Source organism: Electrona antarctica (genome assembly GCF_951216825.1).
Source record: "Electrona antarctica genome assembly, chromosome: 8".
In the NCBI taxonomy this organism is placed as follows: domain Eukaryota; kingdom Metazoa; phylum Chordata; class Actinopteri; order Myctophiformes; family Myctophidae; genus Electrona; species Electrona antarctica.
The window spans coordinates 19,655,922-19,680,896 of NC_136789.1; the positions used below are offsets into that span (position 1 = coordinate 19,655,922).

A 24,975-nucleotide genomic window follows, 5' to 3' on the forward strand; every position below is an offset into this window, starting at 1 on the left:
AATGTTTTTACCCATGCTGGGAGTGCCTCACATGCAACGTTTCTCTCCATATCAAAGAACAGACCTTGAGCTCCTACTCAATGAAAGAGCTATTTCTTTTTATCTCTGTTCAAAAGGGAGTATGTCTGTGTCTCCAGGTGTTTTTTTTGTTTTTGTTTTCTTAATTAAACATCCTCATTCAAAGATGTGGCCTTCACAAAATGATTTCCTATCTGCACCTGTGACATTATGATTACGCACGCACGCATGCATGCACGCACGACTTGAGTACAATACTTAGTTAATAGTAAAGAGTAAATTAAATTACTTTCCACCTCTGACTGAATTCCAAAGCAGACTGTCAATGTAGTTTTTCTAATAGTTTGGATGAATAATGAAGGACAGAATAGAGTTAAAAATACAAACATAAGTTAATTTAAAGAGTAAAAAAAATCTTTATTTCATGGACATACTAGTAACCTGTCCACATTCCCTTTAAAGTAACTGATATACAGAATATGCCAATATGCTAGCACCAACCAGCAGCCTGTACTACTGAGACGACTCACATAAACAACAGGCTTACATCAGTTTGCAATATTTCCTCTGTCATCTTACACAGTGCTTTATCATGATACAAAAAACATTCATTTCAAATGTCAGTACTATACTGTATACTGTCATAGGGTTAAGGATACCCTAATTCACTTTTATATTATTTTATTTAAACATAATTAGCCACATGATTAGCCGTATTCATACAGAGTGTCACTCCTACTAAATAAATCCAGAGGGAAGACTGGATCTGATTTAACTAAAAGTCTCAACAGAGACATTTCTTTGTTGTCCTTCGTATTGTCTTCTTATAAAGACATTACAAAAGGTACACGGTTAAAACATGGAATGAATTGTCCATCCAGTACCTACTGTATATATCGCAGTCTTCTACAGAGGCAGTCACTGTACAAAATTCTACATTACTGCTCCTGTTTTCTGTTGTTGCCACACATTAATGTAAACACCTCCAAGTTAAAGTCACCCAGCATTGTCACTATGATGTTTTAACCACTTACACCCTATTTACTTGACCAAAGTTTCCTCAGGGTTTTACTGTAGGTCCCCTCGTTTTTATATTACTTGTTTTACTTTACTTTATTTAGCTTCCGGATTTTTGTAGAATGTTCAGTCCCAGAATAGGGACACTATAGGTTTCAAATGTTTACCCACATGAACCCTATAGCATCCCTATTCTGGGTATATGTTATAACATGCAAACATTTGTCGAAAATAGCATGTATTTTCGGCTAAGAGATTTGATGTAGAGGGAAAAGTGGAGGGGACCAAGTATAGACCCCTGGGGGAGGCCAACAAATTATATAGAGCAGTGGTAGGCAACAGGCGGCCCGTGGGCCAGAACTGGCCTGCCAGTGATAACTCGTAATGAATTATTAGGCCTTTTTCCAGTTTAATGCTTTGAAGTCTAAAGACACACATACAGGGCAGACACACAGTCATCCCACAATCCACATACAGAGAACAGAAAGTGCATCGCCATTTGCCACTCTGTGTGAATTAATTCAGTCGCCGTGTCATATCAAGATATCAATGTAGCTTATAAACGTTGCCATCCCGCCATCAAATCTTACTCCATACCAGGAATTTAAAGATGGAGTGCCATGATTTTTTTCCCACCCTAAAACATGATCATCAGGTCTTATTGTTATATAAGGAGGAATAATTTTTTCAAAAAAGTGTACAGTATTTGTTAAAATGTCCTTTTTATGTGGGCCTGGTTTGCCTGGTGGGTGATGATGGGTGGTGATCCACCTGAACTTAAGCCGCACCCACAGCTGTAGTTGATATGATAAAGGGGGAGGGGTTAGGGGAGGGGCTGATAATGTGATGTCACTATATTACTGTTTTTTTCATTGGCACGTTTGACTGTCAAGGGTTCAGCCTCCAGGAAGAAACCATAAAGTTAATACACCATTGCGCATAAAAACGACTCCAGGGTGTCTAATGAAGTACTGTCACCTCATAGACACATGAAAAACTGGAAAAATACAAAGATTGTGGCACTCCATCTTTAAAGAAAATTAGATACCCCACCTGTATGCACACATATGTTCTGGCCATCTTGATATAATAAAAACAAATAATAAGTTAAATGACACAGATGATGGACAATACTACCCAATTGCAGCACTTAAGCTTTAAGCGGCTGTTAATGTGGTAATTGATTGATTTGGTGATGTGGTCTGTTGACTGCAGTACTAACGCAGGACAGGACTGGGGTATTTTACTGTGTTATTATGAATACAGTACTAATGAAAAGAGGACCAGTACTGTACATTGACTGCAAATGTAGAAAACAGCAGCTACTTTAAACAGTTTAAAGTAACATCATGTACCATCGAGTATCCAGCTCTGTACCATCAACAAAAGTCAAAAACGACTTTGTTTGATCTAAACTAAAGTCCACTGTGACTGAAAAACAAATGTGCATCAGCCACTTCTACCATTTTACTGGCCAAATATACAGTATGATCTTTATAATAGAAATCATGACCATGAATCGTAATCAATAGCTAGTTAATAAGACAAGCGGATTGTTAAACCTTCAACCTTCAAGGTGAAGGTATTCTAAAATAGGTATTATTGTATATCTAACAGCAGAAATACTGAAGGAATATTCTCATAGAATTATGTTTGTACGCCATGTGTAGTTTGACTTGTCACTGTATACTACTCTGTTAATACTGTTTATGTCCGCTAACAGATCAATAACCAATCTGATCACAGAACAATAAGGCTGATCTGATATGTCTGACTCTGTCACTATCACCTCTCTCCTTCAAAACACACACACACACACACACACACACACACACACACACACACACACACACACACACACACACACACACACACACACACACACACACACACACACACACACACACACACACACACACACACACACACACACACACACACACACACACACACACACACACACACACACACACACACACACACACACACACACACACACACACACACACAGCAATCCTCCCCAATAGCAATAGGGCAGTGGATTACAAGCTAATACTGACTGAGTTTGGCTTCCAGGTTTTAGTTCCAGTTATGGGCCTCGTGAAGGTTTGGCGTTCTGTTGAGCGTGTTCAAAACAACTGCATTGGTGAGGCTGTTGGTCTGACTGTGTACAGTATAACTGTACTGTGTCTGCAAATTCATCCACCAGGGGATGCTGACAAACAAACACACTCAGACAACCCAATTGAAAGGAGATGACTGAACTATACACACACCTACACTACAGGAGGTTACATTGTTTACCAAGATAAAAGCACAGATTCTAAACAGCAAGTACCTACTTGTGAACATTTTCAGGGAACGTTTGGCTAAATCATATTATGAGAGACTTGGTTGGAAAATGAGACATCTATACCATTTGTGGGAAGAGAGTTACACCCATCACACAATTGATAACAGGAATTTAAAACCAGTTCTGAATTTACTGCCATGTTTGGCTGCCAATCCTCTGGTTTTCCCTAGTAGGCCTAGATGATTATGCACTGTTTTTGGAAAGTGAGATCGTCATTTCAAATTTGATTAAAAGTGACATAGTTCTTGTGGAAACAAACCGCAGAGGCCACAAAGCTCTCTCTCTCTCTCTGGTACGCTGCAATGCCTTGGAGAAAAATAAAATGTAGATAGTACCCATATACAAAGCTCTCTCTCTCTCTCTCTCTCTGGTACGCTGCAATGCCTTGGATAAAAATAAAATGTAGATAGTACCCATATACAAAGATAGTACGAAATAATACTTTACCATTCATTCATGATGCGTAGAGCAGCTCATCATGAATGAGGCCACCAACCGTGAGTTAGTAGGAATAATACTGTGGGTATTAAAAACCCAATTAAAAACACCCATCAAGGTAAACGCACACAGTAGAATGTTATGTTTGGCAGTGGAGGGCTGACTGGCAGGTCCCCAACAGATTGACAACTTTTTTCTAGTTTTCCACTGGTTAACCACTGGTAGAGGCAATTAAGTTAATTGCCTCTACCAGTGGTTAATTCAATTAACCACTGGTAGAGGCAATTAACCACTGGTAGAGGCAATTAACCACTGGTAGAGGCAATTAACCACTGGTAGAGGCAATTAAGTTAATTGCCTCTACCAGTGGTTAATTCAATTAACCACTGGTAGAGGCAATTAACCACTGGTAGAGGCAATTAACCACTGGTAGAGGCAATTAACCACTGGTAGAGGCATTTTTTTTAAAAGGACACTTTGAGCAGGGATGAGGGGTCAATCGGCCGCTCGCTGTAGACGGAAGCCCATTTGGGACAAATCTCTGTGGACGCCTTTCCGTCATTATGAACGACAAATAATTGTCGAGCGATCTAAGTGAGCGACCCGCTGTGCACGGCCGAGACTGCCTCTACACCTGTTAATGGATAGGCCTATATTATCACCAGAATTCGGTGAGTAAATGGCTACTCCGGAAATCTCCTTTAATGACCTATTTTATGGTTCATCGCTCTACATCAGATATCTTCGCTGACAATATAGCCGATCGACAAGCTCACAGTCGCGACGTGTTGTGAGCTTGTGGATTTTCTTCCCCACAACACGGATGCTGGTTCAGTCAGGGCCTGGTTCAGGATGCTGGTTCAGTCAGGGCCTTTCCTCTTTTGGTCAGTGACGGCTGCCAAGCTTGAACCAATCCTCATTGTTATGACATAACGCAACAACAACTCATATAATCTCATATGGTAGAGGGCACTTATGTGATAGGAATATATTACATGTTTGTTTTTTTACGCATTTAACTCCATTTTACGCAGACTATTACATTCCTATTATTACAGGTTACCTTATTATTATTATTTATAAACATGTGTTTGTCTAGGAGGCATACATTTAGAATGAATAGGGAATGTTCAGCCCCGTTTTGTCCACAGCTACTGTAGTCCGGTTTGACCCTGGAGTAAAAAAAACCTTCACAAGAAACTCTCCTCTTCCTCTGTGGTGGAGGGGGGGCAAGCTGTTTGGGGTGGATTGTCATCTTCCTGGATTGGCTGTGATGTCACTTCCTGTGATTCTGGTGCGTCATGGGTGTCGTTCTCAGGGGGGACATCTGACAGCGGAGGGCTGAAGATAGAGATCAATATAAAGATAAAGATAAAGAAAATTGTATTGTCCATTAAATCTTACATAACATGGAATCAGTGTTTCATCACCATGTGTGTGAAACCATTCTGGCAACAACAAGTGTCAATGGCTTCTAAGGTTAATTTGGGTTACCGGTAACTTGTTTTAGTTATTACTCTCTGCCCCATGTTGAGACTAACCGACTGTACTAGACGCCTGTGCCGTGAAATGCCAGGTTAAGTTTGTTTTAACCAATCTCGTCACTTATACAAGGTCACGTGAGGGGGTTGGCGGTTGCGATTGGAAGTCTCCCAAAATTACATGGCTACGTCGCTAGTTGAAGACTAGGATGAAGATTCCTTGACTCCCAATGCCTCATAGTCCACAACGCTCCATTGAGGTTGTAAGTACAATTACAGTTAAATTGAAGTGTACTAATGTGAATGTTGGTTTGCGGGAGGAGGGCTATTGTCTTCGGGAACGATTCGAGGCATCTGGCAAACACTCCAAAGCACTCTACTATTTTTAGTTTTACCATCATCAACATAAACACACACACGCACGCATGCACGCACTGTTGAAAGTTGATTTATTGTTGTGTTTGGCAGTGGAGGGTCTGTTTTGGTCAGTGATTGCTGCCAAGCCTGACACAATCCTCCTTTTTATGAGATCATGTAACGTCTCATAATAATCTCATGTTGAAGTGGACACTTATTATGTGATATTCACTAACCACTTGAACCCTAGCGTCCATATTCTGGGGGCAAACATTTTAATTTGATTATTAACTAATTGTCTCCACCAGGCCGAAGGCATGGGGAGAGAGTATGTTTTGCACTCCGTCCGTGTGTGTGTCCGTGTGTGTGTGTGTCCGTCCGTCCGTCCGTCCTTCCGTCCGTCTGTTACCAGCTAATCTCCGGCACCGTTAACCCGGTCGATGCCAAACTTTGCACACACACTCCCTGGATGCCAACGATGAACCTCTGCCCCACATTTTCCAGAACGGCCTGTTATAGCGCCACCATGAGGCAGCTTTTCACATTCTTTACCTAAAACTGCACCGATCTGCGTGAAATGTTGCATGCACACTCCCTAGAGGCCAAGGACAAACCTTTGACCTGCATTTTCCGCATCTGCCTTTTATAGCGCCACCAGGAGGCCGACTTTTGTAAAACACATTTTTTGATATTACTCCTCTAGATTCTGTCCAAAAATCTCACAAATCGTTACACAGAATCTCTATGGTCATGTGCTCAAGTCGGATCTGTCCGATATTTCATATTCCATCCTAATTGGCTATAATTAGCTTTCACAGTTTGCAAGATTGCCCCGTTTTGAACAAAAGCCTCAAATCATGAACGCAGCATGCAATTTACGTGAAATCTTTCACACATTTTCTTACTAGGCTGAGGAATATATCCCACCCTTTTCAAAACACATTTTTGGAACAAAATGCCTCAAAAACATGTTTATATTAATCCTAAACATTTTGCCAAACATCTCACACAGTCCTATCCTCCTGGTGGAGACCTGTGCCCAGAAGGGCACTTTTTCTAGTTTATCTCTGTTTCTAAGCAGACCAAAGTTATATGTGGCATACAGCATGTAGTTGTGTAATGACACACAAGTCCTGTGTTTTCTCTCTAGAAAACAATGTTCACATGTCTGACGCGCGTAACGGAAGAAATGTGTGAGTATTGCCCCACATGCGTGCAGGTTATTCAGTATTGCACAAGACCAGACACAGGGAGGTATTGCGCCACGCTGCTAAGACAGACGAGCAGAGTTGGGTAAGATGAGTACGGTGATGTTTACTCACTTACTCTCCCTTCCTCATCCACAAAGGAAGTGCAGGGGGAGAGGAGGGTACTGACATTAAAATAGACACAGGACAAGAAGAGATGGAGCAGATGGCTTCAGTAGAGAATGCTTAGCCAAGGTTTAAGAATACTTATTTCCTCAAAAAGAACATGGATGGAGGACACACTGATCTAAACCTCCTTATACAGTAGTATGTTATGACCACTGTGTATTTATGCAGCACCATAGAGATATTAAATGCTTTCCCTTGGCAAAACAGATCAAATAATATAAATAACTGAGTTATAAAAGAAGCTTTTATAACTTTATAAATATAAAAGAAGCTTTTATAACTCACATAAAAATGCCATCGCAGCCTGCCAACACCTGACAGTATCGCAATGGCATGTAGCCCAGTGATCAGAATTGTACTCTGTGCTCTTTAAATAACACAATAAAGGTACAGTATAAAGGTAAAGGCCTATTATGCACGGTGAAAAACAAAAGCAGAACCTAAATCTCTGGCAAAACAAACTCTGAATGTGACGTGGCAGACAAAAACGCTGTTTACCAAAAAAACAATGCATTGACATTTTTTTCACCCTGGAAGGAGTTTTCAAAAAAGTCCATTTCAGGGGGCAAAACGTGTTTGCGTGTGGATGAAGTGTCCAAAGATAAGTGTAGCCTAGAAAAGGCTATGTTTTTAAGATTTCAAGATTTCACAAATATTTTCTCCAGAAAATGCGTGCGTGCGAGTGTGTTGGGGGTGGGGTTTTTGTACCTTGATAACTCTGGAGTGGCTGTGTCCTGCACCTGGCCACTGGTTTCTATGGTGATGTCAGTGATGGGGATGATGTACGTCGTGGAGGAGGGGCCTGCCTCCTCTATCTCCGCCTCTGACTGGTGGACCCTAATCTGAGGAGTGTGGCTTCCTACACAAAGGATTAGGTCAGATTAAAGAAAAACATAACATTTAGTTACAAAAGACATATTATATCACAATAAACAAACTGATGGCTCGTTTCGATACGTAGCTTGCAGAGTTAGTTCAGTCAGGTACACTCGAGAGGTTACAGGTTGTGCGTATGGCGCATAGGGAAGCGTCTTACAACGGTACTACACATGACTCATACGTCATACACCATACGCTGACGTGGCAATCAGCTGACCAATTCCCAGGTTATTTAAGCTCACCTCAGTCTCTGGACTATTGGTATGCGCCTGTTTGCTCCCACCGCCTCCCAAGCACCACCAGTGGGCTTTGCTATTAATTCTGTTCCCCATGGGGTTGTTATTCTATATCTATCTCCCTGCTCTTAATGTTTAATGATGTTTGTCTAATTGTGCTGAACAGGGAGAAAAATGTAGCAGAGCCAAATGCCAAGATAAAATATTATATGCACACTTGTATTCTCAATCTATTCGTGAGTTATCTGACTGAAATAGATTTTCAGGCTGCCACGTGGCCTTCAAATCCAGTCCTATATTTCACAGAGTTATGGCCCTTTGAAATGTTAGATACTGCTGTAACACAGCTGCAGTGCCCCATATGTGTACAATTTGTTTTGTGTGTGACTATTGTCATGGCAGATCCCTGGCAGAACATGGTGACGATTGGAGCAATTTTATGCCTGAGGCCGCCGGGGGCCTCTGACGTGGCCCTTGGTGTGACTATTTGCATGGCTGACCCCTAAACAGTGTTTGTGGCATGTTTGGTGCAGATTGGAGCAACACTGTGCCTGTGGCCCCTGGGAGCCCCTAACATGACCCCTGGTGGCGGCACGTGGCCCCTGGTGTGACTATTGTCATTGCAGACAGTGTTTCTGTCAAGTTTTATTGGAGCAAGGTCCAAATTTGGTTCTGAGAACCTTATCTGAGACCAAGCGGTTATGGAAACAAATCCAGAATGGCACGGTTTGGTTATACTGTATATTTCTTTTAGTCAGAAAGAGCCAGAATTACCGTCATCATCTGCTGCCCGGTCCTCTCCCTCCACCTCCACCTCCAGCTCCGTTCCTGCCTCCACCTCGTCTGCGGTCCCAGCTGGCCGTGGAGCCGGGCTGGGTTTGGACCGGGACACGGCGGGATGCTCGCCGCTCAGAAAGTCCTCTGTCACCTGGAGGTACCGCTAGCAATACAAAGGAGCAAGACTTACAGTCCAACCTAGCCCCGTATAGAACCTCTCCCTCCGCTAGTCCAACCTAGCCCCGTATAGAACCTCTCCCTCCGCTAGTCCAACCTAGCCCCGTATAGAACCTCTCCCTCCGCTAGTCCAACCTAGCCCCGTATAGAACCTCTCCCTCCGCTAGTCCAACCTAGCCCCGTATAGAACCTCTCCCTCCGCTAGTCCAACCTAGGCCCGTATAGAACCTCTCCCTCCGCTAGTCCAACCTAGGCCCGTATAGAACCTCTCCCTCCGCTAGTCCAACCTAGGCCCGTATAGAACCTCTCCCTCCGCTAGTCCAACCTAGCCCCGTATAGAACCTCTCCCTCCGCTAGTCCAACCTAGGCCCGTATAGAACCTCTCCCTCCGCTAGTCCAACCTAGCCCCGTATAGAACCTCTCCCTCCGCTAGTCCAACCTAGGCCCGTATAGAACCTCTCCCTCCGCTAGTCCAACCTAGGCCCGTATAGAACCTCTCCCTCCGCTAGTCCAACCTAGGCCCGTATAGAACCTCTCCCTCCGCTAGTCCAACCTAGGCCCGTATAGAACCTCTCCCTCCGCTAGTCCAACCTAGCCCCGTATAGAACCTCTCCCTCCGCTAGTCCAACCTAGGCCCGTATAGAACCTCTCCCTCCGCTAGTCCAACCTAGCCCCGTATAGAACCTCTCCCTCCGCTAGTCCAACCTAGCCCCGTATAGAACCTCTCCCTCCGCTAGTCCAACCTAGCCCCGTATAGAACCTCTCCCTCCGCTAGTCCAACCTAGCCCCGTATAGAACCTCTCCCTCCGCTAGTCCAACCTAGCCCCGTATAGAACCTCTCCCTCCGCTAGTCCAACCTAGCCCCGTATAGAACCTCTCCCTCCGCTAGTCCAACCTAGCCCCGTATAGAACCTCTCCCTCCGCTAGTCCAACCTAGCCCCGTATAGAACCTCTCCCTCCGCTAGTCCAACCTAGCCCCGTATAGAACCTCTCCCTCCGCTCGCTCCGAGATGAGGTCCCACCCTCTTACCCTTCTGCCACGTTTCAGAACCGCTGCATATGTTCCACTATACCCAGAAACTACCGTTATTAGTCCGTACAGGTTGTCTAGATAGAAGGATAGCGATATGTTCCTATATTATATATATATTTATACTATTATTGTATTGCATACCTTCTGTCTATTGTGTATAAAAACCTTATCGAAGCACTGTGAATAAACGACAGTTCACTTGCCAGCCTTGTTGCATCCTTTAATAACCCCTAGACCTATGAGGGAATGTAACATACCCTTTTACGCACGCATCGTATCCAAAAAGTAAAGGTCGGGGGGACTGCTCTAAGATGTTTCGTTTTTTTAGCGGACAAGAACATTTAAGTGTTGAAACGAGCGTTCCTCATCTCGGAGCTACAGTATGGCGGAGGGAGAGGTTCCATATGGTGTCCAACCATAACCTCTGGAGATGTAAATTATAATATCTGTTACTATATAGATAAAACTGAATTTATCTTTTAAAAGTTCTGCCAATCTTATCATCTTTTCTTGAGATACTATAATATAGGCTAACTATTTAATCTGGGTTTTTTTTCTTTACCTCAAAAATGTAATATTTTCAGCTACAACCTATGCAGTTTTCATGCAGGTTAACGGTTGTTCCATTTAATTGAGTTTAATTTGAGTTTTCTCAAAAGCTTTTCAAATAATTTCATACTAAAACTCAAAGAACAAAGAAAGGTATTATTTTGTTTATCTTCAAAGCTTTTGAGTTTGACTTAAAACACAAATTAAGTGAAGACCTTTTTCTTACACAGTATCCCATTTTCCAGTATGAAATTCTTAGTACCATAAAGCATCAGGTGCCATCTTTTAACCTTCTATTTGCTGTGCTAGCTTCAGATTCCTGAGGTACCTTCTTGTATCCGTCGCTCAGCATGTTGCCAATGGAAACGCTCAGAGAAGAGAAGGGAGGCCTGAGGTCGTCCTTCTCCTCCCAACAGCGACTCATCACCTCATGTCTGTAACAACACATTGACGTGCCACTGTCAGCTAGCAATTCTACATGTATCGACTGTTGAAAAGAGGGCACTGTTTTTCCTTTATTGTTTGCCGATGGCTTCTCAGATTGCACTCTACCTGGCACTCGAAGTTGAGTGTGCATTAATAGCTAAAACCAGTTTCTTGTGTTGTGACCTGTGCTGTTGCACAATGCCACCTTCTACACTCCCATTCCACTTTCTGTCATCCAAGCTGCCAGGCACAGATGATAAAACAGTATTTATTTACATTTGTTGTGTGGCGTGGGCTGGCTTGGGCATCCGATAGCCTCTCTTCAGGGCTGCGTAGAACTGGTCATTCATGGGGATGTCAGGGTATGGACTACCACCTGGGACAAAAAGTACATTGAAACATTACTAGTAAGGAGAGGTTAAAGGGGAATTTCACTTTAAAATACTTCTGGGGTTAATTTAATCTTCTCTAGCTTTTGTATGCACCCCAGAGTTTTAGCTGATTCACTATTTAGATATTTCAATTAATTTGATCAGACACGCCTTCCCCATTCAACTTCAAACTCCATTTGAGTCTAATTGAAATGTCCCGGGTTCTGGTGACTGCTATTGTCCCTCTAATGAATAGGAATACCTTCACTTTTCTATTACCTATTATATAATGTTAATATTTTTTGGAAACTAACTTTGCATCAAAGGAGTCCTGTACGTCCATGCATGAAATCCATGCAGTCCATACATGAAATAACTACAAAAGAAGTAAGGTAACCCCATTCATTGTATCGACAGGATAGGCTATAAAACATAATAAAACGTATAGAATATAAAGCAGAATAGATGGAGATAGGGTACCCAGTGAGAAGATCTCCCACAGTAGAATGCCATATGACCATACATCACTCAAACTGGTGTAAACGTTCTGGAAAATACTCTCTGGAGCCATCCACTTCACTGGCAGGAATGTCTGTGGACACGCAGAAAGAAATACTCAACACGCATGCACACACACACACACACACACATGTTGCATGCACATGCATATTACACATCTGGATGAACACGCACGCATGTGTGCGCACGCACGCACGCACACGCACACACATGCACGTGGCACCCTTTTCACATTGGCCTATTATAGCGCCACCAGGAGGCCACAACCTGACCTGGCCTGGTGGAGACCTCTGTCCCGAGGGGCACTTTTTCTAGTTTCAGATGATTGACTTATCAGAATAACTCACGTTGCCCTTAGCGATATAATTCTCATCATTCATGATGTCCCTGGCCAGGCCAAAGTCACATATCTTCACCAGCTTCCCCTCACAGACCAACACATTCCTGGCAGCCAGGTCCCGGTGTACACACTGATGGGGGAAAGAAATGCAAAGCTTCTATAATGTTCTATTAATATTTGTATTGTGTTATACTGTACATAGGTAGAGGCCTTGTATAAGCCCTTTGTGTTTTTACACTGTGCTAAATCAAATCAAATCAGGTTATTATTAGGATAAAGATAAAGATAAAGATGAAGGAGAAGAGAAGAGAAGAGAAGAGAAGAGAAGAGAAGAGAAGAGAAGAGAAGAGAAGAGAAGAGAAGAGAAGAGAAGAGAAGAGAAGAGAAGAGAAGAGAAGAGAAGAGAAGAGAAGAGAAGAGAAGACTCACATTTTTTGAGGACAGGAAGTCCATTCCTTGGGCGACCTGGTAGGAGAAGCACAGGAGGTCCTGGAGATTGAGGAGAGGAGAGTCACTGAGGGAGAGGGCTGATGTCTCCTGCTCCTGTCCTAAAGGAGACGAGGAGAGCAGGAGAGAGGAGGTTGAGAGGAGAGGAGACGTTATCTTACATCAGTATTGTTGTTGTTGTTGGTTTTGTTATTTAGCTACAGTACCTGCAGGCTCTTTGTAGGGCGTCTCATAAACCGCGGGCTCGATGTCAGCATATTTGATGTTGTCTACCAGTTCCTGCATAGCAACATACTGGACAGACTCCTCCTTACTCATATCCATGTAGCCCCCGTCACTGTCACTGTCACACGCACACACACATACACGCACGCACGCACACACGCACACGTGCACACAGCCACACACACACTTTAATTGATGTATTTTGTATTCCTTTAATTACTTTATTTATAAAAGAAGAGCCCAAATATTTTTCCACTGGCTCTGATGTCCTACTCAAACTAGCCTGAGCAAATGTGTTAGGTTTCTGGTCTAGAGGGGCGGGTCGTGGCAGAGATTTGCGCACGTCTTGATTGGATCTCACCGATCTGTCAGTCACCCCCGGCCCCTCCTCTTGACTCCCACTTTTAGACCAGAGCGGCCAATGTGTTCCTCCAGGCTTTCATTTTTTTTCTGACGAAAATGAAAGCCTGGTACCGAGACTATACTCAAACTAACATGTGTCTTAGTGCATGGATCCAAAAAAAAACAGCATTCACCAACTCGTTCACAGTCAACATAGGACATGGACCGTAATCTGCCATATTACTAATACCGGGAAAGTTATAGATTCAAAAAGCACCTTCTCCTCCAAATAGAGTATAATGGAGGAGATTAAGCACATGCACATACGGTTGGATACCGTATATGAATGTGCATATGTGCACATGTGCATACGTGCATGAGTGCGTGCATGCTGACCTCTTGCCCGGCTTGGTGTTCTCTCGCTGCACGCCCTCTGCATCACTCTGTAAGTATGTGTGTTTATTACGGTGGAGGTAGTCCACCAGGTCACCATAACGACAGAACTCTGTTATCAGGTAGATTGGGCCTGAGAAAAAGAGAGAGAGAGAAATCCCATGATGATGTTTTTATTGGAAAATCCCAATAAAAATACAGACTTTTGGCACGCATGCACAGAGAACATCTCACCTCCCTTGGTACAGGCTCCCAGCAGGTTGACGACATTGAGGTGGGGTCCGAGGTGGCTAAGAATCTTTAACTCTGAGATTAAAGCCTGGCTCTCACTTTTCCTGGCAGTGGCTGTAACACACGTGCGCACGCACAAAAAAAATATATATATATTTTAATTCTATCAATTACATCCCATGAAGCCTTGAATTCATGGAGATTTATTTTTTGTTTTTATCCCATTCCTACAAGCCAATGATCTAATGATAGGGTCATCGGTCAATAGGACTGGACACTCAGTGGGAGCCTCCGGTGGGTCATCAAATTATTGTTTTAGCAATCCGACAAAAACTGAATGAATTCCAGGTTTCATGGGGTGAGTATATGATCGAAAATAGGTCATTTTTTGGGTGAACACAAACAAAGAATTTAACACATGATTTTACTGTGTACTTAATACTACTTAAACACATACATACCCATACTTACATTTGAGCATCTTAACAGCCACCTTGGTGGTCGACTGTGAATGCAGCAGGCCGTAGGCTGTGGCTTCAACCACCCTGCCGAACGCCCCGGACCCAAGAGTATGACCTGCAGCAACAGTAACGTCACCATTCACTTCATATAATAGCCATTTATTGTTCAAATGAGAACAATAAGAAGACATGAGATGCAAGGTGTGCGTGCGTGCATGCTGTTGTCTGGAGGGATTAGATCTGTGCCTGTCAGACCACTGGTAGGGCCTTCTGTTTGCGTCCTTTACCCAGCACTAAGCTGTCTCTTGGGACCTCCCACGCCGAGTGATATGGCAGCTGGGTGGGGTCAACGTAGGTGTACTCATGTCCGTCAGAACTGACCGACTCTATCACCTTCCAGCGCACCTCATAACGAGGCTTCTGAAGTCAGGAAGAATGGACAAGGAAAGAAAGGACATTGGAGAGGAGAGAGAGAGAGAGAGAGACAGGAAATATTACAGTGTTGTGTCGTTTGAATTTATGACAACCTTTGACTTGTAGATTTACTATAACCCAACTACTACAACTATAGCTATAATAACCCACTTTTTATACTACTGTCGCTAGTATGACCCAACTATAGTAGCTGTGATGCTGAAATTAGGTTTACTGAAGCTCCAAAAGCTTCAGAATCACTACTCTAAACTTAATTTCAGCGACATCTGCTGGTGAAATGGATATAGTGCAGTCTAACGAGGCAGACTGAAGGCCAGTTACTGAATCAGGGATTCTTTGAGATGTGATGCACCAGCTGCATTATAATGAATTGCATTTTATAGCGCTTTTCCAAGTGCTCAAAGCGCTTTACAATGGTTCATTCATTCATACATTGAGAGGTGAAGCGGCGAACAGTCGACGGCGACGCCAGCGTCCTCACTTCCCACATTCACACACCAATGGTGGAAAGCTCACACCGACCAACTCATTGGAGGCAATGTAGGGTTCAGTGTCTTGCCCAAGGACACTTCGACATGTGGACAGGAGGAGCCGGGATTCGAACCGCCGACCCAGGGATCATTGGACGACCTGCTCTACCTCCTGAGCCACAGCCGCATTACATATGATAATTTCTGTTTAACCTTAAAACTGACTGACTGACTGACTGTTATCACTGTTTATTTCTAACTGACCTTTCTCCAGAGGACGATGAGAATGATGAGGAAGATGACAGCGATGACGACCAGCGCCAAAACTGCTGCCAACACAGCAACCTGAGAGAAGAGAGCTGGTGACACAGAGAGAGAGAGAGAGAGAGAGAGAGAGAGAGAGAGAGAGACACACACACACACACACACACACACACACACACACACACACACACACACACACACACACACACAGAGGGGGAGAGAGAAATGGAGGGATATAGAGATGGAGGGAGAGAGAGATGCATGGTGTGTTATCATCATCCTAACAGTCCAGAGTCAGTGTAGTGACCAGTAAGGCAGTCAGTATTGGGTCTTCTGGGCATAGACATATATAAAGGCTAGATGGCTCAAATGTGAAATGTAGTTCACCAGCGGCCATCTGACTGCAGTCCTATACTGTACTGTATGTTCTATGGCAGCTCAAACTAAAATACTCATAACTCGCTCAAATTTTGACAGTTTGGTCTGGTTTGGTTTATTACAAACGTTATCAACGTGGCTATGATTCAGGATGCTAATCTGCTTAGTGCTTAATGTTATTTTTGATATGAACGTCATATTAAAGCATAATACGTATGCTGACGTCTCTGACGTTTATAACAAACCAAACCGTTTGAAAATTGTTTGTTTGTTTGTTTTTGAGCAAGTTATGGTTATTTAAAAAGTACATGCCCCATAGACACAATGTTATGAGCGGGCGTCGGGCGAGCTGGACTGGAGCAAGATGGCCGCCACGTAGTGACGTCGCTCTCCATTGGTCAGCAGCGCAGCCGAGCCATCTAGCCTTTCTTATATCTATGCTTCTGGGTCTTACAGTTGGACACCAGACGTATGTCCCAGGCCCGCCGCCCTCTGTCGTTGCGAGCCTCACAGCGCACGGCGGTAACTGAGCCGATGGTCTGCAGGGTCAGCAGGCTGCGGACCTGTCAGCACACACACAGGGTGGTACAGCATCGTCACACCATACCATCATATCACATCATATCATAGTATTGTATTGTATCGTAACGGTAGCTGATCCCACCGCATTACAACATCCCATATCGTGTCATATCATGTTGCATGGCATTGCATGGTGGTGTAATATGGTGTTGAGTCCACATCTACCTGGCTGACTCCTCTCTCTCTTCCACATTGCATGGTATTGCATGGTGGTGTAATATGGTGTTGAGTCCACATTTACCTGGCTGACACCTCTCTCTCTTCCACATTGCATGGCATTGCATGGTGGTGTAATATGGTGTTGAGTCCACATTTACCTGGCTGACTCCTCTCTCTCTTCCACATTGCATGGTATTGCATGGTGGTGTAATATGGTGTTGAGTCCACATTTACCTGGCTGACACCTCTCTCTCTTCCACATTGCATGGTATTGCATGGTGGTGTAATATGGTGTTGAGTCCACATTTACCTGGCTGACTCCTCTCTCTCTTCCACATTGCATGGTATTGCATGGTGGTGTAATATGGTGTTGAGTCCACATTTACCTGGCTGACTCCTCTCTCTTCCACATCACTGATGTTTTGCTGCAGGCTGACTCCCTCCGAATCAGCTGACAGTCTCTGCCAAGCTACTGTCTTATTACCACACCTGGAGAGCACAGGAGAGGATCATTTAATTCATCTATGGCAATCATGTTGTATAGCCTACCATAAAGAGGAAATAAAGTACTAAATGCTATAATTAATTTGAACCCAAACATCTTGACTTGACAGACAAGCGTACACCATACACTACATTATTAAACAGATCATTTGATTGCAAAATGTGATTAGACACATATCCTGTGGATAAATTAATTGATTAATTCATGAATTAATTCAGCCCTACCTGTGTCCCATGTGACAGCTGTACCAGTGATGAATAAATGAATGAATGAATGAATGAATGAATGAATGAATGAATGAATGCAGCCCTACCTGTGTCCACTGTGACAGCTGTACCAGTGATGAATGAATGAATGAATGAATGAATGAATGAATGAATTCAGCTGCCCTACCTGTGTGCACTGTGGCAGCTGTACCAGTGCACCGTGGGTGTGGGGACTCCTTCAGTGACACACAACACTGCCTGGCCCTGAGCCACGTGTTGGTCGGACAGGTCGGTGATCCTAGGGGGCGCTAAAACGCACGCACGTGCACAAACACACGCACACGCACGCACGCGCACACGCACGCACGCACGCACGCACGCACGCACGCACGCACGCACGCACACACACACACACACACACACACACACACACACACACACACACACACACACACACACACACACACACACACACACACACACACACACACACACACACGCAAGCATGCATTAATTGCGTTAAAGTTTTTAATCTAATTTCACAAATTAACTAACTCAGTTAACTCAGTTGTTTTGACAGCCCTAATATTTAACAGTTGCGGAAAGTAACTTACTTAAGTACTTTACTTGAGTATTTCAAATATCAAATACTTTTACTTCAATCCACTACATCTCGGATCCAAATATTGTACTTTTACTCCACCACTTTAGTTACTAGTTACTTTGTAGATTTGCAAAACATACAGTAACCGCTTCAGCCCTATTTTGGCCATTTGAAAATAGACGATCTTCAAAAGAATTGTATACATTTGAAAACTTGAATAATGAGTACTTTTACTTTTGGTACTTTTGGTACTTTGAACTTGTGTGAACTCTGACCTGTGACCTGGAGGTCGAACACCACTTCTCTGACCTCGTCGTCGTTGGCGACGGTCGCCGTGTACCTCCCCCTCTGCTCCATGCGCACACGCACCAGCGTCAGAGTGCTCAGGTAACTGCAGGGGGGAACAATCAGTACACCTGTTCAATCAATATGCCTCAATCAATCAATATGTTGTAATAAATTGTCACTTCATCATGTAAATCAGGGGTTTTCAACAGGTGGTCTGTGGAGTGTGGACCACTGGTGGTCCGTGAAGGTGTTTCATGTGGTCCCTGATGCATTTAGTATAATGTAGGATTTGTTCATTATTTTTTAATTTTTTCACTAGTTTTTCACCGTGAAGTGAATGGCCTGGTGACCTATGATGGCCGTCCATGTAGTCATTTACTGACAAGTTGGAGGTCAAGAACTTCAACAGAAAAGGGGAGTTAGAATCTCAAGAGGCATAAGTGCACCGGATTGTCTGGTCGAGTCATTATTATTAGGAAATGATCAATGGACCATGGTTGAGAAACAGTGGGACACACACATAACACATGGGATGCATAGCAAGTGTTACAAAAGCACTAATATAACCACTAAAAGCCCAACACAACAGTGGTCCTCCCAGGTTGATTCTAAGTATGGGTGGTGGTCCCTCGTTCACAATCAGTTGAAAACCCCTGATGTAAATCATGTGAGGACCCGCCTGGGGGTCCCGACCACTGCGTTAAGCCCACCTCCTCTCAGTGACGGGCGTGGTGGAGGGCACCGCCGTGTCTCCGCTGATGGTGACGTTGTCTTTGGTCCAGACGACGCTGGGGGCGGGGTAGGCATCGATCTCCAGGCTCAGCTCCACCGTCTCATGGAGCAGAGCAGAGATGTTGGCAGAGTCCGCCGGCAACACGTCAATATACCCACGCTCTGCAGAGGGAGAAGAGAGGGGAGGGGAGGGGAGGGGAGGCGAGGAGAGGAGGGGAGGGGAGAGGAGAGGAGAGGAGAGGAGGAGAGGAGAGGAGAGGAGAGGAGAGGAGAGGAGAGGAGAGGAGAGGAGAGGAGAGGAGAGGAGAGGAGAGGAGAGGAGAGGTTAAGCAGTGGGTCAGTTGGTGAAGTTAAGTACATTTTTTGCAAATTGTTTTACTTTGATTCTCTTTGAATACTTATTTTTGAGGGGTGCTAGGCTGCTAGCCCCTCCTTAGCTATTAGTGTAGATTTTCGTCTTACACAAAGATTAAATTCCCATTGACAATGAATGGAGAATTTATGTCATATGTGTCTGTCTGAGCAAATAGACATGTTACATCATGAATCATCATGTACGATGATAAGAGCGCCCCTCACTTCACACAGGTGTGATTTTTGGATTTGGATATTTGTCTTATTATTTGTTCTGCTAAAAGTAAAACTGTTGGTCATAAAAAGAAGACAGACAGACAGACAGACAGACAGACAGACAGACAGACAGACAGACAGACAGACAGACAGACAGACAGACAGACAGACAGACAGACAGACAGACAGACAGACAGACAGACAGACAGACTCACCCAGTACAGTTATAGTGACATTCTTCATCACAATCTTCCCCTGCACCGTTTCTTGAACTGTACAAATATACACACCTATACAAACACACAGACTCAGCATGAATACACACTAGAAAATACTCTTTTCAAACGCATGCACGCACGCACAGTGGATGCTAACTTGTATCACATTCAGATGGTTTAACCCCATACTTTAGGCATAAATGAAAATACATAATACATTAAAATGATGTATAATCTCACAACACATCACGATTTGTTGTGTTGTGAACTTGTAGATTGGCCAATTTCACTATTGGTCCAACGACAACGTATAGGGCTTGGGTTCATAGTTGTAATATTACAGTGAACGTTTCGAAAGCTCCCTGATGACTGTCTCTTTCCATCTATACATCTGTCCTTCCCTACGTGGAGAGGATGCATTGAAATACCGGTAGGACTAGGGTTTTAATTTCAATGTCTTCAGAACTCACCAGAATCGTCCAGGGTTGCTGTGGAAATGTTGACGAAAGAACGGATCCGGTTGTTGGGCAGGAAATCTGTCAGTGGCTCATACTCCTGGATTAATGGAGATTGAAACAGTGACACAGACATCTATCTATACAACACCCAATTAATGATTTGATGATGTTCTCGATCGCGGCTTTCAGTTCTTTTAAAACAGCTTCAACCTTGTGAAATGTAATCTGTAGACAGACAGACAGACAGACAGACAGACAGACAGACAGACAGACAGACAGACATGTACTGTACCTGCCGCCGGGGGAAGTCCCAGGTAAAAAAGACCATCTCTGCATCTTTAACGGTACAGTTAACGGTCAGAACCTCGCCTTGTCGCAGCACACTGCTGGCCACAGTCAGCACTGCGTCCAGTGTCTTAGGAACTAATGGAGACACAGATTTGGATAGGACAATGTCTTAGGAACTAATGAAGACACAGATTTGGATAGGACAATGTCTTACTTAGGATCTAATGGAGACACAGATTTGGATAGGACAATGTCTTACTTAGGATCTAATGGAGACACAGATTTGGATAGGACAATGTCTTACTTAGGATCTAATGGAGACACAGATTTGGATAGGACAATCTTATGTTATCTCATGTTATCTTATCTTCAGTGGTGTTAAGTAACTAAGTACATTTACTTAAGTACGGTACATAAGTACCATTTTGAGGTATTTGTACTTTACTTGAGTACGTCCAATTTCCAATACTTTTACTTCTACTCCACTACATCTCGGATGCAAATATTGTACTTTTTTTTTTAAGAGTTGTTTTTGGCTTTTGTGACTTTATTGATAGTTACAGTGAAGACAGACAGGAAAGAGGGAGTGAGAGACGGGGAGAGACATGCAGCAAAGGTCGTCATGAACGGGACTCGAACACACAATCGTAGATCTTCTATTTTCAAAAGGTTTTTATACATTTGGAAACTTTAAATGAGACATTCTGCACAATACTTTTGGTACTTTAAGTACATTTTGAAGCCAATACTTTTGTACTTTTACCCAAGTAAATGTTGAATTCCGGACATCTCATCTCATCTCATGTAACACAATCTCTCCTGTCATCTTAACTACTTAAAAAACCATTGGAGAAAATAGCAGATCTACAAGCTCTCAACACAATGTGACAGTGTGACGCGTGTCATTGTAGATGTGACATGTAGATCAGCTATTTTCAGCATTCAATATTGAATGTAGAGTGACAACAGACAATACACTAAAGCCCCGAGGGACTCTGGTGAACCATGTGAGGTTTAAGTAGTTAAATCCTCTCCTCTCATCCCAACTCCTCCCCCCTCATGTCACGTCATCTCAACTCCATCTCTTCTCATCTCAAGTCATATACTTGAAACAGAGGTCATGGCTGTACACAGCATGTCCATCATCAACCTCCTGCTCACCTACAATGCTGAAGACGTAGTACACCTGTGACTCTCTCTCCAGACCCCCCGTGGAGGCCACGCAGACGTAGGAGGAGTCTTTGAGCGGGCCCGTGAAGCCCCGGCCGGGGTGGAATGTGGTGCCGTTGACCGGCAGCCTGCCGGGGCGCTCGTACAGCGTCACGTTGAGCTGCGGGTCAGACACCACGCAGGGAATGGTGCCTTCCTCGGACTCCTTCGTCACCACTCCAGGACCCACCGACACAAACCACTCATCAGGACCTGCAGAGAGAGAGAGAGAGAGAGAGAGAGAGAGAGAGAAATGAGGATAAGTTAGAAAGGTATGGTATGAGAAAAAGAGAAAATTGAGGCAATGATTGAGACTTAAAAAAAAGAACGGGGCATACAGTTTATTTTGTTGTTGATACAATGAACTTTTTTTCATCTGTTCTGACTATTGTCATCTTCATTATCATCATAAAAGGGCGCCCTCTTAAGGCTTTGGGGTATGACCAGTTCTGGCCCATAGTAAAGGGGTTCTCCTTAACGCCATGTTACTTTTCAGCCATTGCCTGCACACGCACAAGCTGCGCAGCCTCTCGTCTCTAGTAAAAAATCACACCTGTGTGAACTGAGTGGTGTAAGGTCTTATATAGCTGTGGTCTGACGTAATGTCTGATGTAATGAAATCACACCCGGGTGAACTGGGTGACCGTAGCAACCATGCTCATTTTTTCTGCACAGACAGACAGACAGACATACAGACTAACAAAGCCAGTTGTAGGAGTGGTTTACACCACACAAATAAAATAACATTTTTCATTGTAACTACCTATCTACAGTATCTGTATATCTTCACTGCAGTTCCTTACCTTCTCCAGGTATGAAGACATCTACCTCCCTGGCCTGGTCAGAGGATGGCTCCTCACAGACGTAGCTTCCAGAGTGTCTCCAGGTGACGTTGTGAAGCTGCAGAACACTGCGGGTTCCCTGGTTGTCCAGCAGAACCCCATCCAGAGGCGGATCCTGGGGCAGCTTCCAGGACACCCTGGACCAGCCAGAACACAACTAGAGGGAGGCAGGGAGACAGACAGACCATAAAGCACTTTCAACCAGCTGTCCCTATTTTGGACATTAATATAGGAGAACATTTTCAATCAATCTCTCTATTCTCTGTCCATCTTACAGTATGTTATCTTAGTCAGTGCTGTAGTAGTTGATGTAAACCTACCACAGTGAAGGAAGCGTTGGGACTGAGGATGACCTCAGAGGTGCTGGGGTTCAGCTCCAGCGCAGCACCCCCATCTGGACACAACTGGAACAGCACTAAAGATACCAAACAGAGACTTTATTTCAAGCTAGGTCCGTTGGTACGATGCCCCTTCCGATTATGCAATATCTTACCATCTAACCATTAGTCTGTCTGTCTGTCTGTCTGTCTGTCTGTCTGTCTGTCTGTCTGTCTGTCTGTGTCCCTTATATGCAAATATGGAGTTCTCTGAATCTGTCTCTCGCTACTCCACCATCCAGCTTGTTGGTTTGCTGCCATACAGATCCCACATGATAATATCCACTCATTCCAGCACTGCAAACACTACTGACTGACTACACATTTTACATATTACTCACATTTTAGGCTTGGTTTGGTTTATTCGTGATACATTAATTATTTCCCTTATCATATCCAATGAGTCTGACTTTAAGCTCATAACATTTGATTTTCAATATCAACATAGTATGATGATGTCATGAAACCAAAATTAAGCCAGGTCTAGACCATGGTTTATTACTTCCAAATGGACATTTGTTTTAGTGTCAGACCAAAGCTTTTTCCAGATACGTGATAGATAAGTGGCTGGCTAATGTTCAGACAGCTGAGAAACACATGTGTCTCCTCCATGCCGTGGACTCACAATATTAATTTTATGCTTGCTACAGGTCATAAATTGCTGATCCCTTAGAAGCCCATTACAGGCGCCCCAGGTCTTATGAGCAAAGGCCTCTTACTTGAGCCATGACTCAAGCCTTAAAGGGGTATTGTTTATCCTTCTCAGTATGTTTATTGTGGAAAACTTCATAACTTAATAAACAGAACGTTTAAAAAAAAAGATTTCTATAGAAACAATTATTGCATTATTTTATTATATGTTATTGTATTACTAGTCCTTACGCGTTGTGAGATATTGCCCCCCTCCCCCATAAATATAGTTAATTACCGTTCATTTTAACTTGTATAATTTGTTTTGTTTTGTTTTTTTGCTGTTTGTAGTAATTGTAAGTCATAGTGTTGCGTGAGTGGGGAGACACCACACACACACACTCACACACTGTCTCGCTATAGCGCACGTAGGCTATGCTATCGCAAACATAGCAGATTTATCCCCCAAAAAGCATGTTTTTGCAATAAACGTTGTAAAATTCCGGATTTGCAGCGCCCCCTATGGATGCAAATGGAATTGCTTTGGGCTCTCCGTTGATTAAACCACCCTCAACATGTGAATGGAATTTGAGGTGGTCAGCTGTAGGTGGAAGAGCAAAACGTGTGTTTTGAAGAAAAGTCAGAATGGCGGAAAATCGATCCTGACGCAAATGGGCGTGGAGATGTCCCAAGGAATCCAGGGAAAGTGAAATGATTTTACGACCTACGGTTCAAGAGTTATAAGGCGAATTGTAAAGTGGGCTGTTATAGCGCCACCATGAGGCCGACTAATGTAATTATTCATTACATTCATTTTGACCATTGACCATTTGACCATTGACCATATTATTATGGTCAATGCCTGTGTGAAAAGTGGGAGCGAATGGTGCAGGCAGTGAGGAGCTACGACAGTGTTTCTGACACACATTCATTCATTCAGACATTCAGACATTGAGTTAATTATAGTATGATACTGTATATTAAATTATTAATCAGCGTTATAATTTAGTTTTGTTATTTTCTGCGTGGACCTGAGTGAAAGTTTTCATGTGACTGCAAGCAGAAAGTCCTTGGAGGAAATATTAGGGTAAATCAGTGGTTCTCAAAGTGGGGTCTGGGGATCCCCATGGGTCCTTTAACTTGGGAGGGTTCCAGAGGGTACCCAGCAAAATGATATATAATCAAAATACGTATTAATTATTCAATTTATGTGCATCATCGCTTCGGAAAAAAAAGCCATCGTATTGCGACTCGTTTGTCTGGGGATTCCCTTACACAAAATCTTTTCAGCTGGAGGTTCAAATACATATTAAT

At 43.5% G+C, this 24,975-nt stretch overlaps 1 protein-coding gene and 1 long non-coding RNA gene across 2 annotated transcripts in view; both read right to left on the bottom strand.

The window, feature by feature from the left end:
- Nucleotides 1-414: 414 nt before the first annotated feature.
- Nucleotides 415-4,042, bottom strand: LOC306927713. The gene is made up of 2 exons (XR_013790567.1): nucleotides 1,633-4,042; nucleotides 415-1,077 (listed from the first exon to the last, which is right to left on the bottom strand). It is a non-coding gene; the product is annotated as an uncharacterized lncRNA (long non-coding RNA).
- A 952-nt stretch (nucleotides 4,043-4,994) lies between these two features.
- Nucleotides 4,995-24,975, bottom strand: part of LOC306927712 (platelet-derived growth factor receptor beta-like) — a 52,441-nt gene continuing 32,460 nt past the window's right edge. Inside the window, exons 5-29 of the mRNA XM_079507544.1 lie at nucleotides 22,975-23,069; nucleotides 22,616-22,811; nucleotides 21,765-22,025; nucleotides 20,608-20,738; nucleotides 20,328-20,412; nucleotides 19,855-19,929; nucleotides 19,048-19,231; nucleotides 18,325-18,440; nucleotides 17,633-17,753; nucleotides 17,121-17,223; nucleotides 16,448-16,556; nucleotides 15,616-15,710; nucleotides 14,734-14,866; nucleotides 14,457-14,561; nucleotides 13,989-14,099; nucleotides 13,758-13,887; nucleotides 13,001-13,137; nucleotides 12,777-12,895; nucleotides 12,355-12,477; nucleotides 11,969-12,080; nucleotides 11,394-11,493; nucleotides 11,020-11,125; nucleotides 8,930-9,095; nucleotides 7,749-7,899; nucleotides 4,995-5,167 (exon numbers count right to left, since the gene is read on the bottom strand). Coding sequence (XP_079363670.1) covers nucleotides 5,017-5,167; nucleotides 7,749-7,899; nucleotides 8,930-9,095; nucleotides 11,020-11,125; nucleotides 11,394-11,493; nucleotides 11,969-12,080; nucleotides 12,355-12,477; nucleotides 12,777-12,895; nucleotides 13,001-13,137; nucleotides 13,758-13,887; nucleotides 13,989-14,099; nucleotides 14,457-14,561; nucleotides 14,734-14,866; nucleotides 15,616-15,710; nucleotides 16,448-16,556; nucleotides 17,121-17,223; nucleotides 17,633-17,753; nucleotides 18,325-18,440; nucleotides 19,048-19,231; nucleotides 19,855-19,929; nucleotides 20,328-20,412; nucleotides 20,608-20,738; nucleotides 21,765-22,025; nucleotides 22,616-22,811; nucleotides 22,975-23,069 — 3,215 coding nt within the window. The 3' untranslated portion in view covers nucleotides 4,995-5,016. The remainder of the gene's footprint in view (nucleotides 5,168-7,748; nucleotides 7,900-8,929; nucleotides 9,096-11,019; nucleotides 11,126-11,393; nucleotides 11,494-11,968; nucleotides 12,081-12,354; nucleotides 12,478-12,776; nucleotides 12,896-13,000; nucleotides 13,138-13,757; nucleotides 13,888-13,988; nucleotides 14,100-14,456; nucleotides 14,562-14,733; nucleotides 14,867-15,615; nucleotides 15,711-16,447; nucleotides 16,557-17,120; nucleotides 17,224-17,632; nucleotides 17,754-18,324; nucleotides 18,441-19,047; nucleotides 19,232-19,854; nucleotides 19,930-20,327; nucleotides 20,413-20,607; nucleotides 20,739-21,764; nucleotides 22,026-22,615; nucleotides 22,812-22,974; nucleotides 23,070-24,975) is intronic.